Source organism: Orcinus orca, chromosome 20, assembly GCF_937001465.1.
Source record: "Orcinus orca chromosome 20, mOrcOrc1.1, whole genome shotgun sequence".
NCBI classification, from domain to species: Eukaryota; Metazoa; Chordata; class Mammalia; order Artiodactyla; family Delphinidae; genus Orcinus; species Orcinus orca.
The window spans coordinates 58657006-58676026 of NC_064578.1; the positions used below are offsets into that span (position 1 = coordinate 58657006).

The 19021-nt window shown below is 47.1% G+C and overlaps 1 protein-coding gene across 1 annotated transcript; it reads right to left on the reverse strand.

The window, feature by feature from the left end:
- Window positions 1–422: 422 nt before the first annotated feature.
- Window positions 423–9552, reverse strand: ZNF132 (zinc finger protein 132). The gene is made up of 3 exons (XM_033411759.2): window positions 9311–9552; window positions 6998–7124; window positions 423–3642 (listed from the first exon to the last, which is right to left on the reverse strand). Exons 1-3 carry the CDS (start codon window positions 9407–9409, stop codon window positions 1712–1714), a joined length of 2157 nt encoding a protein of 718 aa, XP_033267650.1. The 5' UTR covers window positions 9410–9552; the 3' UTR covers window positions 423–1711.
- Between the last annotated feature and the right edge of the window lie 9469 nt (window positions 9553–19021).

Consider the following 19021-nt stretch of genomic DNA (forward strand, 5'->3'; position numbering starts at 1 on the left):
TAGTAGTACATCCCCCTTCCTGCACTCCCTGAGTGCTTACACACCTACCCCAGGCTGGGTAAACTGCTGCTGTGCTCTGGAGACTGAACTCACCCAGCAGAGACAAAACCCATAGGGGCCCTCCTGCATGAAACAGACATTCTAGTAGGTGATGTAGACCGAATGTTGTGTCCCCCCAAAATACATAGGTTAAAACCTAACCCTCCATGTTTGGTATTTGGAGGTGGGGGCCTTTGGGAGATGATTAGGTCATGGGGGAGGAACCCTCATGAATGGGATTAGCGCCCTCATAAAAGAGACCCTCTGAGAACTCCCTCTCTCCTTCCACTGTGTGAAGACACAGAAGACAGCTATTATCCAGTATCCTCACCAGACACCAAATCTGCTGGCACCATGATCTTGGATTTTCCAGCCTCCAGAACTGTGAGAAATTTCTATTATTTATTAGCCACCCAGTTTATGGTATTTTTGTTCTGTCAGTTGGAATGGACTAAGACACAGGGAGACAGACATCCCTTAAGAAACCACACAACTGGCAACTGTGAGCAGGGTTGTGGAGGGGCCCTGAGTGTGTCAATGACGCCCCTCCTGACATTCTGCATTTCTGTCTCCTGGGGGCTCAGGTGACCTCTGCAATTGGCTTTTACCTTTTAGTGAAGGGAAGAAGTTATTATGGCTTGTATTTGTCATGGTTGCTTCTTTTGTTGTAACTTTTAAAAAATTGAGCATTTAATGATTCTTTTTTACACTCCATAGGGCTTATTCTTATTTCACTAGTATACATGGAGACACACACACAAATATTTCTCCCCTGGTACTGTTTTAGGTACATTCCATATGTTGTGATAGCCTCTGTTTTCATTTTCATTCAAAATACTTTCTAATTTTTCTTTTGATTTCATCTTTGACCATGGATTATTTACAAGTGTGCTATTTAGTTTCCAAGTGAGGGTTTTCCACACATCATACTATCCTTGACTTCTTATTGAATTCTCTCATAGTCAGGGTCCATACTTCGTATTATTTCAATTCTTTTCCATTTATCAAGCCTTGTTTTGTGGCCCAGAAGATTCTCCATTTTGGTAAATGTTCTATGTGCCTGTGAAAAGAATGTGTATTCTGCCTTTATTGGACAGAATGTTCTATAAATGTCAATTAGGTCAAGTTGGTTGGCAGTGTTGTTCGTCTTCTCTGTCCTTACCGATTATCTGGGATGGATGTGGACATCTCCAACTATAATTGTGGATTTGTCTATTTCTCCTTGCAGTTCTATCAGTTTTTGCTTCATGTACCTTGAAGCACTGTTAGGTATATTAACATTTAGGACTGTCATGTGTCTTGATTAATCTCTCAACCGGCATGGGGTCAGTTCATTCCTTAACCCTCTCAGAGGCAATGGGAATGAAGCCATTCCAGTGAGCCTAGGACAATCCCAACACCCTCCAGGAAAGGAGAAGGGAGGCAAAGGGAGGTGTTCTCTCCATGTATATGTAGGTGACTGCTGCAAATATTTGGATCCAGGCAGCTAGAAAGAGGTTTATGCTCCAGAGGCAAGACAGTGCTGCCTGAGCTGCTCAAAAAGGGCAGAGTAGCTTCTGAAGGCTCTTCCACATTAGTGACACATTAGGTAATTTCTCTGTGGGTATTCTGCTGCATGAAGTTGGATGTAGCTGAAGATTTTGTCACGAAGATCATTTCTACAAGGCTCCACTCAGGTATGAATCCTCTTATGCTGAGCAAGGTTGCAGAGGCGGCTGAAGATTTTCCCACAGTGGCCACACTCATAAGTCCTTTCTCTGGTGTGAACTATCTGGTGTCGAACAAGTGTTGATCTTTCACTAAAGGCTTTCCCACATTGGCTGCATTCATAGGGCCTTTCTTGTGTGTGAACTCTCTGGTGACGAACCAGGTGAGAGTTATTGCTGAAGGCTCTCCCACATTCACTGCACTCATAAGGCCTTTCCCCAGTGTGAACTCTCCAGTGATAAATGAGGCTGGACTTGCGGCTAAAGAACTTCCCACATTCAGTGCACTCATAAGGCCTTTCTCCAGTGTGAACTTTCTGATGTTTAATAAGAATGGAGTTTTGGCTAAAGAATTTTCCACATTCACTACACTCATAAGGCCTTTCTCTTGTGTGAACTCTCCAGTGCTCAATGAGACTGGAACTGTGAGCAAAGGCTTTCCCACATTCGTTGCACTCGTAAGGCCTTTCTCCAGTGTGAATTCTCCAGTGCTGAATCAGGCTGGAGTTGCGACTGAAGGCTTTTCTACATTCACTGCACTCATAAGGCCTTTGACCAGTATGTACTTTCTGGTGCTGAATGAGGGTGGAGCTATTGCTGAAGGCTTTCCCACATTCACTGCATCCAAAAGGCCGTTCTCCGGTGTGAACTTTCTGATGTCGAAGGAGGTGAGAGCTTTGGTTGAAGTCTCTTCCACATTCAGTGCATTCAAAAGGCCGTTCTCCAGTGTGGACCTTCTGATGCTGAGCAAGGTTGGAGTTATTGTTAAAAGCTCTCCCACACTCACTGCACTCATAAGGCCTTTCTCCAGTGTGAACCCTCCAGTGCTGAATAAGAGCAGAGCTGCGGCTGAAGGCTTTGCTACACTGATTGCACTCATAAGGTCTTACTTGGGTGTGGACTTTCTGGTGCCGAAGGAAATTGGAGCTTTGGCTGAAGGCTCTGCCACATTTGCTGCACTCAAAAGGTCTTTCTCCAGTGTGAACTTTCTCATGCCGAGTGAGGTGTGACCTGTTATTGAAGGCTTTCCCACATTCACTGCATTCATAGGGCCTTTCTCCTGTATGGATTCTCTGGTGATGAACAAGTGTGAGTTTGTGGCTGAAAGTTTTCCCACAGTCACTGCACTCATAGTATTTTACTCCAGTATGAAATTTCTGGTGCTTCCTCAGCTTAGACGGATGACTAAAGGCCTTGCCACACTCCTTACATACGTGAGATGTTTCTCCAGTGTGAAACTTTTGGTCATTAACAAGAGTTAATTTCTCCTCTAAGGAATTTTCAACTCTTAGGCATCTAAATGGTATCTCTTCAGAGTGAGTTCTCAGGTGGTTGAGGAGGACAGAACTCTTCTGGAAGGCTTTTCCACAGTCACTGCACTTGAAGGGCTTCTGTGAGGCATTGACTTCTGGGAGCTGCCCAAGACTGGAAGGGTGTGGTAAGGCCTCCCTGCACTTTGCGCTGCTGTGTGGCTTCCCACTGCCATCTGTGTTTGGGTGCTGGAGGAGGTCATGGCTGTCCGAGACATCCTTACCACCTAACCCACATGTAAAGGGCTTCTCTGATAGACAGACTATTGAGCTCTGCACAAACAAGTCCCTGTCCTTGTCCCATTTGAAGGGCTTTTCTCCACTGCACTCCTTCTGATGCTGGTGAAGGTTTGCACCAAACCAAAACTCTCTGCCACATGCTACACATGTGTAGGGAGTCTCCTCAGCATGTGTTCCTTGATGTACATCCAGGTGCAAAATGTCTTTCAAGAATGGGTCACACATGTCACAACTGTCAGCCTTCTGGGTGGAAGGATGTGCACTGAAAATCCTGACCTGTGACACCACATCTACAGAAGCATCCTGCTTGGAACATACCTCCTCATCTTCCGCTCCATGCCAACAACCTGAAAGCCGAGAAATTTCTGGTTAACTGAGTGTTCCACTTAGTGGAAAGGGTGATTTCATTAGAAATGTGTGACTGACACATACAGAAATGGGCCCAAGGGTTTGTTGATAGGCCAAGGGGGCCAGAGTAAGAGTGAAAGGCTCACTGTGCAGGACAGGGCCCAGCAAGCCACAGAGTAAAGGGGCCTTACCAGAGGCATGGACACAGAGGCAAAGAACTTGAAAATACATTTCTCAAAGAAAGATAAATATACACAAATGGCCAGTAAGTACATGAAAAAATGCTCAACAGCATTAGTCATTAGAGAAATGCAAACTCAAACCACAATGAGATACCACCCCACCAGGATAGCTATAAGAAAAAAGATAGTAACAAGTTGTTTATGTGGAAGTAGAGAACTCAGAACACTCATACACTGCAGTGGGAATGTAAAATGGTGCTGCTAGTTTGGGAAACAGTTTGTGAATTCCACTGCTATGTATCTACCCAAGAGCAATGAAACATATCTACACAAAAACTTGTACATGAACGTTCATAACAGCCATAATTTTTGTAACAGTCGAAAAGTGGAAACAAGCCAAATGCCCATCAACTGATGAATGGATAAAAAAACGGGTATATCGATACAATGGAATATTTTTCAGCCATAAAAATGAACAACATATAACTGATATGTGCTGCAACATGGATGAACCTCAAAAACATTATGCTAAGTGAAAGCCAGTCACAGAAAAATGTATATTGTATGATTCCATTTGTATAAAATATCTAGAATAAGCAAATCTACATAGTCAGAAAGTAGATTAGTGGTTGCCTAAGACTCAGGAGAAAGGGATGAGGGGGGATGTAGAGTGACTGCTAAAGGCTACAAAGTTTTTCTTTAGGTAATGAAAATGTTCTAAAATTAGAGTATGGTGATATTTATTACCTCTAATTTTTAAAAATTTTAATTGAAGTATGTTGTGTTAATTTATGCTGTACAGCATAGTGATTCAATTACACATATATGTACAATTTTTTTCATATTCTTTTGCATTATGGTTTATCACAGGATATTGAATACAGTTCCCTGTTCTGTACAGTAGGACCTTGTTTATCCATCCAGTATGTACTAGGGTGCATCTGCTAATCCCAAACTCCCAATCCATCCCTCCTCCAACTCCCACCCTTGGCAACCACAAGTCTGTTCTCTGTATCTGTGAGTCTGTTTCTGCTTCATAGATATGTTCATGTGTCGTATTTTAGATTCCACATATAAGATCTCACGTGGTACTTGTCTTTCTCCTTATGACTTACTCCATTTAGTATGATAATCTCTGGTCCATCCACGTTGCTGCTAATGGCATTATTTCATTCTTTTCTAAGGCTGAGTAATATTCCATTGTATATATACACCACATCTTCTTTACCATCTGTTGAGGGACATTTAGACAAATGGAGACATTTGTCTCCATGCCTTGGCTATTGTAAATAGTGCTGCTGTGAACATTGGGGTGCATGTATCTTTTCAAGTTTTCTCTGGATATGTGCTCAGGAATGGGATTGTTGAATCATATGGCAACTCTATTTTTAGTGTTTTAAGGAACCTCCATACTGTTTTCCATAGTGGCTGCACCAATTTACATTCCCCCCAACAGCGTAGGAGGGTTCCCTTTTCTCTACACCCTCTCCAGCATCTGTTATTTGTAGACTTTTTAATGATGGCCATCCTGCTCAGTGTGAGGTGGTACCACATTGTAGTTTTCATTTGCACGTCTCTAATAATTAGTAATGATGAGCATCTTTTAATGTGCCTATTGCCCATCTGTATGTCTTCTTTGGAGAAATGTCTATTTAGGTCTTCTGCCCATTTTTATTTTTCTTTTTCTTTCTTTCTTTATTTTATTTTTGGCTGTGCTGGGTCCTTGCCACTGCACATGGCCTTCTCTCTGGCCACAGCAAGGGGGGGGGCCACTCCTCGCTGTGGTTTGCAGGCCTCTCGTTGCAGTGGCCTCTCCAGCTGCAGAGCATGGGCTCCAGGCGTGCGGGCCCTAGCATTTGTGGCACACAGGCCCAGCAGGTGTCTGCCCATTTTTCAATTGGATTTTTTGTTGTTGTTACTGAATTGTATGGGCTGTTTGTATACTTTGTAAATTAAACCCTTGTCAGTTGTATCATTTGCAAATATTTTCTCCCAGTCCGTAGGTTGTCTTTTTGTTTTGTTTATGGTTTCGTTTGCTGTGCAGAAACTTGTAAGTTTGATTAGGTCCCATTTCTTTATTTTTGTTTTTATTTCTATTGCCTTGGGAGACTGACTTAAGAAAACTGGTATGATTTATGTCAGAGAACATACTGCCTATGTTCTTTTCTAGGAGTTTTATGGACTATGGTGATATTTATACAGTGAGAACATATGAAAAACCACTAAACTGTACACATTAAAAAAGTGAACGTTGGGGCTTCCCTGGTGGCACAGTGGTTGGGAGTCCACCTGCCAATGGGGGGGACACAGGTTCATGCCCCGGTCCGGGAGGGTCCCACATGCCGCAGAGCGGCTGGACCCGTGAGCCATGGCCGCTGAGCCTGCGCGTCTGGAGCCTGTGCTCCACAACGGGAGAGGCCACAGCGGTGAGGGGCCCGCGTACCGCAAAAAAAAAAAAAAAAAAGTTGAACGTGGGACTTCTCTGGTGGTCCAGTGATAACGAATCCACCTTCCAATGCAGGTGAGACGGGTTTGATCCCTGGTCAGGGAACTAAGATCCCACATGCTGCGTTGCAACTAAGCCTGTGTGCCACAACTACTGAGCCTGTGAGCCTTAACAAGGCAGCCCGTGTCCCACAAACTACAGAGCCCACGTGCTCTGGAGCCTGCGTGCCACAACTAGAGAGAAGCCTGTGTGCACTGCAACAAAGAGCCTGCATGCTGCATCAAAGATCCCACTCGCCTCAACTAAAACCCGACACAGCCGGAAAAAAAGGTGAATGTTATGATATGTATCAGTAAAGCCATTTAAAAAAAAATGTCTCTGGGAGAAGGGGCAGAACTTAGGCATGGCCCCACACTAGGTCACCCTGCCAGGAACTGGTCAAGCTCAGTGGGATCCTTTAGGCAGACCAGAATGCCTGATCCCCAACCTCTTCTCCCACAAGGCCTCTGTGGGACCTAACAGCTATTAGGATTGCTCATCAGGCTGCTCAGGGAGAAACAGGGCGAGTGCATACAGCTCAGTCCCAGCACTCACAGCACCTACAACAGGAAACCTGGGAAGGAAGCAGTGTCCATGGTCCAGCTTTGGGATGAACAGAGCTTTCTGTGGGGAGAAGGCAGAAGGCAGATGCTGGCCACCAGGCTGGGCAGGGCGTAAGGGCCTTACCAAGTGAGGTCATGAGCTCCAAGTTCTCCAGCATCACACTGTGGTACAGCTGCCTTTGGGCTGCATCAAGGAGCCCCCACTCCTCCTTGGAAAAGTGCACGGCCACATCCTCAAAGGTCACCAGACTCTGCAATGATGAGACAGCTAAGCCAGGGGGCCAATAGGTGGGGTGAATAACAAACAAATAGTCAAATGGGCACATCCAGGCCCTTGACCTGTGACTCAGAGTTCTGCCACATCTACCACTGTCATCTCCTCTTCTCATGACCCCCTCAGTCCATCCTCCCCTCACCTACCTGCAGCTCACCCCCCTCTCCAGGCCCTCACCTCAGAGAAGACAACAGGTGCTGGCACCACTGGTGTCCTTCTCTCCTCGTACTCCCACTGGCCACTGTATCCAGACCAAACCAAACAAGAGGAACAAATGGAAGGTGGATAGATGGATGCTGTTTTAGCTCTAGGTTGGCACACAGCCCACTTCCCCCATTGGACAATTTCCCTTGTGTCCTCCAGGTCACACCTCCCAAATATAAGAAAATTTGGCCCCTGTTTTCTTCCTTAAGCCTCTAGTACCAGGGCTCATTCCCTTACCTTGTACACAGAGGACCATACCTTCCTCATATCTCCACTCCCCACAGCCCGCAATACCATCGCCCCTCTCCCTGGCCACACCACAAGCATCTCCCTAGTGTACCCATATACCACTATGTACATAGCTTGCCGACAAAGGCAAGCAAAATCCAATACTAACCTTGGACTGCCCTTGATTGCCAAAACTTCCCACTGACAGAGACAGCCCTCACCCCTCTATTTAATGCCTCCCTTCTTTGCTCTGCTGCTTCAACCTTGCCCCCCAGAACCATGAGTAAGATCTCAAACACCCTTATTCTCTTCCAGCTCTAACCTTGTGCATGCTGTCCCTTCATCAGTCATAGCTGTCCTTGCCCTTCCTAATACACGAATCCCAGACCCGCTGGCCCCCACTCTTGGCTTAGGAACTCTTAGCTTGGGCTGACCCTTTATGTCCCTGCTACTCCAATAGCCTGACAAAAACCCCTGGACCCAAGGATGATAGCCACAAAAACCTGGTGAGCTGTAGAGAGGTAAAACAATGTAACCTCGGGCCCCTCTGTTATCCTACCTCAGTTACTTCCATGCTTCATTTTTCATCCCAAGTCTACACTCTACTCAGAGGCTTGGTCATCATCCTGTACCCAGCTCACAGCTGCACACAGTATCTAAGCACAAGCCTCCACCCCTTAGATGTCTCCAGCCTGGACCCAGCAGAAAGCACACTTGGAACCTCAATTTGGCAGTCTCTGGGACATTGTTTTTTAATATTTATTTATTATTTATTTAGGCTGTGCTGGGTCTTAGTTGCGGCATGCGGGATCTTTAGTCGTGGCATTTGGACTCTTAGTTGTGGCATGCGGACTTCTTAGTTGCGGCATGAGGACTCTTAGTTGCGGCACACATGTGGGATCTAGTTTCCCGACCAGGGATCAAACCTGGGCCCCCTGCATTGGGAGCACAGAGTCTTACCCACTGGACTACAAGGGAAGTCCCTCTGGGCCATTTCAAATACAAAAAGGCCAAAACCCAACTCTTTATCTTCCCTCTGAAATCTACTCCTCGCACCAACTTCCACATCCGGAAAACCTATCAGGGTCAACCATGATACCTCATTGCCACACATCGGGAAATCTAGTCCGTCCTACTTAAAAAGCACATCCAGGAGCCAACCACTTCTCCTACCTCACAGGCACCTCTCTGCTCCAGCCACAAAGAGCACACACCTGGACTACTGCAGTCTCCTCCTCAATGGTCTTCCTGCCTGCAAGAGCACCCCACCTGCCAGTCTCTTCTCCACCCAGCATCCAGAGGGAGCTTGTTAAGATCTGAGTCAGAACACCTCCCTCCTCTGCTCTACACTTGCCGTGACTCGCATCACACTGCGAACAGAGGCCCAGCACCTCACTCTGCTATTCCAGGCCTGCTTCCAGTTCCCCTGCTTGTTATTTCCACCTGATGAAATGGAGACCTGTGGTTTCCCTGAACACTTCCACCTTATACTCACCTCCAAGCAACTGGCACATGCTGATCCCTGTGCTAGGGGCACCTTTCCAGACCTTATCCCACGTGATCCGCTCCATTTAACCTCTGGCCTAGGCTCCGGATGCTAGGGGAAAGTGACTCTCAGGGCCCCAGACTCATGTGCAGGTGAAGAATTCGGGACACGACCATTCTCTAACGGGCTCCAGGCACAGGAGGGGGGGATCCCAGCGGGTGAGGACTTGTGCACCCGCCACTCACCTGCGCCGGGTCCATCTGCGACGCTGCAGGCCCGGTCACAACCTGTGGGCTGGGCGGGGCCCTGCCAGGCGGCGACGGGGAAGAGCCCAGCGGGCTCATCCGAACCCCCACACCCACTGGGTGGAGTGACCGCAGGCTGACGGTCGCACTCAAGGCCTTTGTCTTCCCCAGTATGATATAGGAGCTGTCTCCCGGGAATGTGGGACGAAGGCGGGGCGCGGAGACTCTCTGTGTCCGTTCCACTTCCGGGAAAACCGAGGCTCAGGAAGGAAGGGCCGTCAGCCGAGGGTAAAAGTGACTGCCAAGGTGCGATGACGGTTCCAGCACGAGCCCCCCGGCCCCCTTCGCCGCACGTCCCAGCAACTGTTTGCGCACAGCCCAACCCGCCGCAAAACGAAGACTGCAATGGCCGTGCCGGAAGTCCCGCCCCACCCCCTGAGGCCCACGCGAAAACGCCCAAATCCTGACCCTTCACTGGTTCAAGGCTCGCGGCCGACTATGACGCTTTTCCCGGAGCCAATCGCAGTGCCGCCTAGTCGTTGCCTAGGTGATCAGGAAGGACGCACGTTGCGTCACGTCTCACGAGACACGAACTACATTACCCAGAAACACCCTCGCCGTGCGACAGCACACAGTGTTGACCAATGAGAGCCCAGGATAGGGACCAATGATCACCTAAGGGAGGGGGCGTTTCCGAAATGGCCGCGCTGGCGGGGGCGGGACTTCCGAGGTCGGACCATTGCTTCTTTGTCCCGCCTTTATGTCGGCACTTCGTGGAGGGACGTAGCTGCTGGGCTGTGGACAGCATCCAGGAGGCTCCCCGGGCCCGCGGAAACGGGAGTAGGGTAGGTACGAGAGCCTTGGTGGTCCACCCGCTGTGCCTTGTACGCCCCATGACCGCAGCGAACGTCCCGCCTCCCCGAGCTCGTGTGTCCTCGGCTGTCGGGGGACCGCCAGGCGCCGGGGTGCCCTGCGGATACCTCCGTCAAGGCCCGTCTGTGTCCGTGGCCGCCCCGGAGTCGTCGCCCTGTGCGTTGTATCCACTTTACGGAGAAGAAGACCCAGGCTCGAAAAACAGCCATTCCGTGGTCTTGACCCATTATGTAGCTGGACTGCGGGCGTGATAAGCGAGCCGATCGACTAGGCACGGATGAGGTAGAGTCTCCTGGCCTCCACCTGGCTGGACTCCGAACCCCAGTGCCCCAAGTCCCTGACTCAGCCTCAGGCCTGGGTGTTCAGGACAGTGGAACGTTCACAGGTCGGGGGGTCTCCCTTTCAGAATCCAGTATGATAAAATGTGGAGGGTGCAGGCGGAGGAATGTGCATGTGCGAAGACTTGGAGGTGAGACTGACCTGAGCATTCAGGAAAGTTTTCCAGTCTCCGTTGCGGGTAACCGAGAGCGTGAGGATAGGAGTCCTAACTCTGTTGACGGGCTGAGGATGCTGGGAGCCACAGAAATTTTTCATTAGAAGATGGATGGCTATGATCTGAGTTAGGATTTTGAAACTATCCCAGTGGATCCCGCGTAAACACACTGAGCAGCCTTGTGGGAGAGGGGTTGTGGTGGGGCTGAAAGCAGGCAGCTTCATGAGGTTGCTGCTGCAGGTATATGTTGGGTGGCCTGCTCAGAATAGAAGCAGGAGAGGTGGGAGAGATACTCAGATTCTGGATGCGTCTTTCAAAGTGGAGTCGATGGGACCTCCAGTTACACGTGGAGAGTGAACGTAGTGGAGAGTAAAGGACCACCGTAAGTGTTCAGATAAAGAATGAGATGGAGATCAGAGGTTGGCAGGAGGAGTACATTTGGGGGAAGATTAGCAGTTGGATTTTGTACGGGTAGAGACTGAGTTGTCTGGAGGCCTCTAGGTGGAGGTGACACATGTGCCCGTGACAGATAGGGGATTTTGATTTGGCCTCCTGATGTCCAGACTGCAGTGCACTGGTGGCCTGGACCAGGGAAGATGCTGAGAATGGGATTTTGGAAGGAAACTCTTAGGTTGTTACAGATAGGCCTTGAGGTGAGTGTGGGGTGTCCAGACTAAGGACCAATAGCTGAGTAGATGAGGTGGGTGCAGAAAAAGAGAAGCATTGTCCAAACACCAATGGACATGGGGAGAGTGCATACCCAGGAGGACAGCCCATGCTCTCAGATACGAAAGGGTGGGCAGGTGTGTCAGGGGACAGGGTTTGGGAGACATAAGGGGAAGTGTGTGGCAGGACAGAGACTGGCGTGTCAGGTCCAGTGCCCGATGCTTAGAACACATTCATGTGCCCCTTGCCTGCTGTTGCAGGACCCAGTGACCTTTGAGGACAAGGTCGTGTGCCTTTCTTTCGGAAGAAGTGGGTCTCCTTAGTGAGGCCCAGTGGGGCTTCTGCTGTGATATGGTGCTGTCTTCACCAGGTCAGGCTGCCAGTTTCCCCGTGAGAGGTGCTGCTGGCCCTAGTGCTGTCCAATGTTCTGCTACCTCTCCTCCCAGACTACAGTATAAACAACCCCCAACACCTTTTGCCTTGGGACCTTGACAACTGTGGTCCAAGGTCAAAAATATCACAACAGGAGTAGCCGGTTATTTTCTTGTTATATTATATATATATATTTCTTGGTTATTTTCTGGTTTGATGAACCAGTTAGGGTCTGTGACTTTTCGGTCCCTCTATCACACCTCCTCCAGTGGAAGTTTCCTGCCAGCTGCCCATTGTCAGTGCCTTTACTGGCTTTATGGGCACTAACATGGTCATTGATTCAGGGGCCACTGAGCTTTTCTAGTGAGGCCTTCCCGGGGTGTTCATTTTGTGAGGTTCAGTTCTCCCAGATGCATAAGTAATCCTCATCCACCTTGGTCTGTCATGGAGTGAATCACCCCTGACCTGGGGCTGGCTGACCTCGCACAAACGCCTTGATCTCCCTTAAGAATTACTGTCTCCACCCACCCCAGTGCGGTCACCCAACTTGAACATCGAAAGGGGACCTAGCTGGTGGATCGGGTGGCTCGAATCAGTTCATGACCAGAGAGACCCATGGAAGACCAGTCCTGGTGAGTGCAAGACAGGTGTGGAAGGGCCTGTGGCAGTGGGCTGATCTCTTACCTGGTACCTGACCTGTGTCTTCTGTTGCCCTGGCATCAATGTGAGTACCCATGCCTCTTTTCTATCTTTCTGACACCCCATCCTAATTTACCCTGACTTCCTGTCCCCTGGCTAAACCCTCTTGGTCCTTTGCCTCTCAGCCTCTCTCTTTCTCCCCTCTTATGGCCAGGTCCTCCATCATTGGCCTCCTCTTCACATATCCTTAAATAGTTCTTGAAAACCTGTTCTTCCATGAGCCTGACTTGTCCCTCTGAGGAAGGTGGGCACAGTGTCAGGGGTCCCAGGCCTGGACTCCCCTCACTGCACAGCACCTGTCTGTCACCAGACACTGAGGCCCTGCCAGCTCCACATTCTGCAGAATCCACAGAGAACTGACACTGAAAGAGACACCTGATCAATGCACAGCAAATGGGAGAGGTGTTCGAGGAGAGGTGTTCCCTTTTCTACCACCAAAAAAAACTTAAGAATGGGGAAAAAAATCCCAAGTGCATTTTGAAGGCCTTCACCTTTGTCTCCATCCTGAGAAAGCAGGAGTACGTTCACACCTTTGAATGTTACATGAGAAAGCCTCCAGCCAGTCCTCTATTTCCATTGAGCACCAAAATATTTGCCCCATAGAAAGCCCTTATGAGGGCAGGGAGTGTGGCCCAAAATTTTGAGCAAAATTTTGCACTTCCCCCTTACCAAATCATTCACACTGATAAAGGACTCACAAATGTGGAGAACGGGCATCTCCATTCAGAGCTCCACTCTTGTTAGCACTAGAAAATTCACACCAGGCAACAGTTGTGCAAATGCAGTAACTACGTGAAAACTTCCAGGAAAATATGAAACCTGTTTCATGCAGTCCCCATCAGAGAAAGGCATGAGTACAGCTAGTGTTGGAAAGCCTCCTCTCAGAGTTAATCCTGTTTTGCAGCAGCAAGTTACCACGTTGTGAGTGAGGTAAGTAGGAGGGCAAAAAGCTGCAGCTCCTGCCTGTTCCGCGTAGAACGCTTCACACTGGAGAAGGATCCTGTGTGTACAACTGACCTGGGAGAGGTGTCAGCCACACTTCCTTCTTCCCAATGCCAGAAACCTCACTCTGGAGAGAAGCCTTCTGAGGGCAGGGAATACAGTAAAGTCTTCAGCTCTCCACCCCCCTTTTTTAACATTTTATTTTAAAAATCAGCCTCTTTTTTTTAACCTTATCAATATAAGAGAATTAACACTCAAGAAGGAGCCTACATGAGTAGCCTTCAGGCAGAAGCTGGACCTTGTATAGAAGGACCGCCACCAGAGGAGACACTCCAGGACTGCCCTGCGCATGGGGAAGCCTGAAGGGGCAGTGTTGTACTTTGTGACTTGTTGGGGGACTTTGGGAGAGTTGTCGCACCACTGGCTCTTAGGGAAGAAGCCCTTCTGTGTTTGATGGTCACCTCACAATTGCTCAGCATAAAGCAGCCTCTGTTCCCTGTTTGCAGTGCCCTGGAGAGTGATGGCCCTGCACCCATTGGCATGACGTCATGCTGCTCTCCCATGACTGAGTAGGGCATGGACTTCACTCCTGCTCTGAGCAAGGGGCCTGATGGGATGGCTTCTGGGGGCCTTCTGGGTAAGGTTCCCATTATTCATGGACATTGTGAAGTCTGCATTTGATATCAGTGATGCCTTCATAGAGCTGCTTCAAGTACTCATAACATGATGGTTTTGTGCATTCCTGTCATTCAGCCCTGCTACTGTTTGACAGTGACTACATCACTAATTTACCTTTGATATTGGAGTCCTATTTAGTGGATGGAGTGAGTTGAGAACATTGAATTGAGAGGTGCTCCCAAATTAGCCATTGGGCTGAAAAAAGGCACAGCAGCAAGGCATGGAGCATGTGTCCAGCTGTGACTCAATTTGCATTTCTTCCCCATGTCCCTGTGAAATGAAAGGATGGAAGCCTCTGTTCTGAAGCTTCTGACCTGGAGTTCTCCTGGGGAAGACAGTGTTTGGTCTGGAAGAAGCAAGATGATGGTCTCTCTTCCAGGGAATACCTCCCTCCAACAGTACACCCAGTATAAGTATACAATTTAATGATTTTTAATTAATGTAAAGAGTTCTGCAGCCATTATCTTACCCCATTCCCATTGCCCCAAAAAGCTCCTTATATCATGTATCAGTATTTTGTTCAATTTTATTGCTGAATGATATTCTCTTGTGCAGATATACCAAAATGTGTCCATCACCAATTGATGGACTTTTGAATTTTTTTCAGTTCTTGGCAATTGGAAATAATGCTTCTAGGAATGTTTGCTTATAAATCTTTGTGTAGACATATGTTTTCGTTTCTGTTGGGTAAATGCCTAGGAGTGGAATCGCTGAGTCATATGATACTTTTATGTTTAACTCTTTAGAAACTCCAAAGCCATTTTCCAAAGTGACTGTGCCATTAACTGTACAGTACAGTGGCATTAAATAAATTCACACAGTTGTGCAACTGTCACTCCTACACATCTTCAGAAATTTTTCATTATCCTAAACTGAAACTCTCTACCCATTAAGCAGTCATCTTACTAGTGTTTTAATCTACATTTTTTTTTGTGCGTAATGATGTTGGGCATCTTTTCATGTACTTATTAACCATCTCTTTATCTTTTGTGATGATAATTGGGTTGTCTTCTTATCATTGAATCGTAAAGTTCTTAATAGATTTTATATTCAGAATCTGTATATATATACACAAGCACTTTCTCTCAGTCTGTGGCTCATCTTTTAATTTTCTTTTATTTTTATTTATTTATTTGGTTGCACCACGTCTTAGTTGCAGAAGGTGGGCTCCTTAGTCGTGGCTCACGAGCTCCTCAGTTACAGCACGTGGGCTCCTTAGTTGCGGCATGCGAACTCATAGTTGTGGCATGCATGTGGGATCTAGTTCCCAGACCAGGGATCGAACCCGAGCCCCCTGCATTGGGAGCGCAGAGTCTTTAACCACTGTGCCACCAGGGAAGTCCCTTAGTTTTCTTAATGGTGTCTTTTGAAGAGCAAAATTTTACATTTGAGTATAATTTATTAGTTTTTCCTTTTATGTATTGTCATAATGTCATACCTAAAAAATTCTTTGCCTAACCAAAAGTCAAAAATTTTCTCTGTTTTCTTCTGTAAATTTTATAGTTTTAGCTCATATATTTATGGTCTTTTTCGTGGTAATGTTTACATATGGTGTGAGATAAGGATCTAAATTCATCTTTTTGCATGTGAATATCTAATTTTCCCAGAACCACTTGCTGAAAAGGCATCTTTCCACATTGTACCTTTGTTGGAAATCAATTAAGGGCATTTTGGTACTCTCAAATCTATTCTGTTGATCTGTATGTTTGGCCTTATGCCAGTACCACATTGTCTTGATTACTTTAGCTTTATAGAAACTTTTTTTTTTTAATTGGCCTTGCTTTGGCTTGTGAGGTCTTTGTTCCCTGACCAGGGATCGAATCTGTGACCCCTGCAGTGGAAGTGGGGAGTCCTAACCACTGAACCACCAGGGAATTCCCAGCTTTATAGAAACTTTTGAAATTAGGTAAGGTAAATCCAACTTTGATCCTTGTCAAAATTCTTTTGGCTGTTGTCTTTTGCGTATCTATGATTTTAGGATGAGCATGTTAGTTTCTACCAAAAATGTCAGCTGTGGTTTTGATAAGGATTGCATGGGATCTATGCATCAATTTGGGAGTATTGTCATTTTAACACATTGAGTCTTTTTTTTGTTTTGTTTTTTGGCTGCGTTGGGTCTTAGTTGCCCCGTGTGGGCTTTTTTTCCCTCTAGTTGCGGTGAGTGGGGGCTATTCTTCGTTGTGGTGCACGGGGCTTCTCATTGCAGTGGCTTCTCTTGTTGCGGATCATGGGCTTCAGTACTTGTGGTGTGTGGGCTGAGTAGTTGTGGCTCACGGGCTTAGTTGCTCTGCGGCATGTGAGATCTTCCTAGACCAGGGCTCAAACCCGTGTCCCCTGCATTGGCAGGCGGATTCTTAACCACTGTACCACCAGCGAAGTCCCACACATTGAGCCTTCTAATCCATGAACATGGAATGTCTCTCAGCAGTTTCTCTTAGCACTGTTTTATAGTTTTCAGAGTACAAGTATTGCACTTCTTTTGTTAAATTTATTACCATTTTAATCTTTTTTAAGGTACTGTGAATGGAGTTGTTTCATGAATTTCATTTTCAGATTGTTGCTAATATATTTTGGGTTTTATCCTGCCCCTTGCTAAACTTATTTACTATAGAAGTTTTCTTTTTAAAATGGATTCCTTGGGATTTTTTTACATACAGGATCACGTCATCTGCAAATAAAGACACTTTTACTTCTTCCTTTCCAGTGTGTATCCTACTTTGCATATCTGCTCTCCTGGGAAAGGCTGAAAGATTCTATGTTCCAAATCTTTTGATTTGGCTGCTAAGAGCTCACCCAGGGAAGGGAGAGGGCGCTCTGAAAACATACCAGTGATCCAGGAGGCGAGGCTGCTGCTTTCTTGTTCTAGAGGATATTTCACATCACACCTCCAGCCGCAATGACAGGAAGCTCTTCTCCTGGGCTAGAAGTCATGTCCTCCGGACACCAGACCCTGAAAGGCAGGGTCACCTTCTTGTATTCCTGTAAGAGCCAGGTGGGTATATTAAGTGGTAAAGGAACACTGGGTATGAGGAAATAGAGAGTGGGGGAGACTGGCAGCCTGGAGTGACTCTGCCCTTTCTGTGAAGCAGTCATGAGTCTTTTTTTTTTTTTTTTTTTTTTTTGCGGTACGCGGGCCTCTCACTGTTGTGGCCTCTCCAGTTGCGGAGCACAGGCTCCGGACGCGCAGGCTCAGCAGCCATGGCTCACGGGCCCAGCCGCTCTGCGGCATGTGGGATCTTCCTGGACCGGGGCACGAACCCATGTCCCCCGCATCGGCAGGCAGACTCCCAACCACTGCGCCACCAGGGAAGCCCATGAGTCTGCTTTGATGACTGAGTCCATGTGGGGTGAGAGTATGCAGACTTTCTGAGGATCTGCAGACGTGCACCTCTGCCAAAGCCATCAATTCAATATAGGGGAATCGGGACTTCCCGAGAAAGCCCGTGCACAGCAACAAAGACACAACACAGCCAATAAATAAATAAATAAATAAATAAATAAATAAATAAATAATCTATTACATAGAGGGGGAACTGAGACTTTGTAATATGTCCAGTGGCACACAGCTAATTATCAGCTGTGATGTGTAGCTCCAGATTTTGTGTCCTTTACCGGCTCAGTATCTCTAGAACGCCTATGGGGGTGCCATAAGCTTTAAATAAATAACACGTTTTACAGGGAAGTCATGTGCTTATTTGCCATCCAGATATCTTCTTTAGTGAAGTGAGTGTTCAAGTCACTTTTGCCCATTTTTAAAAATTAGGCTGTGGGAGGTCCCTGGTGGTCTAGTGGTTAGGGTTTGTCGCTTTCACTGCCGTGTCCTGGGTTCAGTCCTGGTTGGGCAACTGAGATCCCACAAGTCCTGTGGTGTGGCCAAAAAAAACAAAAGTTGTAAGAGTTCTTTATATAGTCAAGATTCAAGTCCTTTGTTAGTGTTTTTTTAACAGATAGTTTTCCCAGTATGGCTTACATTTTCATTTTCTTGAGAGTGACTGTTGAAATACAAAAGTTTAAAATTTTGATGAATTCCAATTGATTTGTATTTTTCTTGTTATGCTTTTTATGATATATTTAAGAAATTCAGCAAGTCCAAGGTCACTATGCTTCCTTCTAGAACTTTTATGGTTATAAGTTTTATAGGTATGTCTGTGATCAAGTTTGAGTTAACTTTTGCACATGACTTGAGGTATGCGTGGAAGTTTGTTGTTGTAATATATGGCTGTCCAGTTGTTGATTTGGTTGGTTGAAAAAATTACCTTTTCCTCTGTGAATTGCTTTGGTCAGTTTTGGTACATGGAACCCAAAAGTCCACTTGGCATCTGGCTTCAGGCACTCAGTGGATCTGAGGCTCAAGTAACGCTGCCTTCCTCTGTGGCTCATTCACAGATCAGCCTTCCTGTAGAGTCAAGACAGATGTCAGTAGCCCCAGTTCATAGATGCTCAGAGCCATAAGGGCTTTATTTTGGATGTTCTGGCACATGCACATGATCATGTACCCACAGACGCATGTGCGTGCACACACAAACACCCCACACACACACACACACACACCCGCAGGCCGGCTGCCCTGCACAGAGCCCTGTTGGGGAGACCACAAGGCAGGTTCAGGTCAAGGACACTTCACCAAATCAAGGACTCTTCACCAAAAGTCTTCATTTTACAGGATCTACACATCGCAGACCATTTGGGGTACAAATGATTCAGCTCTGATGACAGGTGTCTGCCCTACCTTGCTTGGAGGCCTGAGTTCCACATGTCTCAGCTGGACTTTAATTCTGATCCCAAGCCACTCTCCCATGTTGGTGGGAGGCAACTGATACACCCAGGAGAGTGGGCCTGAGCAGGCCAAGGGTCCCTGGATATCTTGTGATGCTAGGGATGAACTGGTACTCTGGGGAAATCAAATGCTTAGAACCAACACACCTTTGTTCAGTATGTTGTGGCATCACCAGGGAAATATTAAGGTTCCAGTAAGTTGGCTGGTGTGA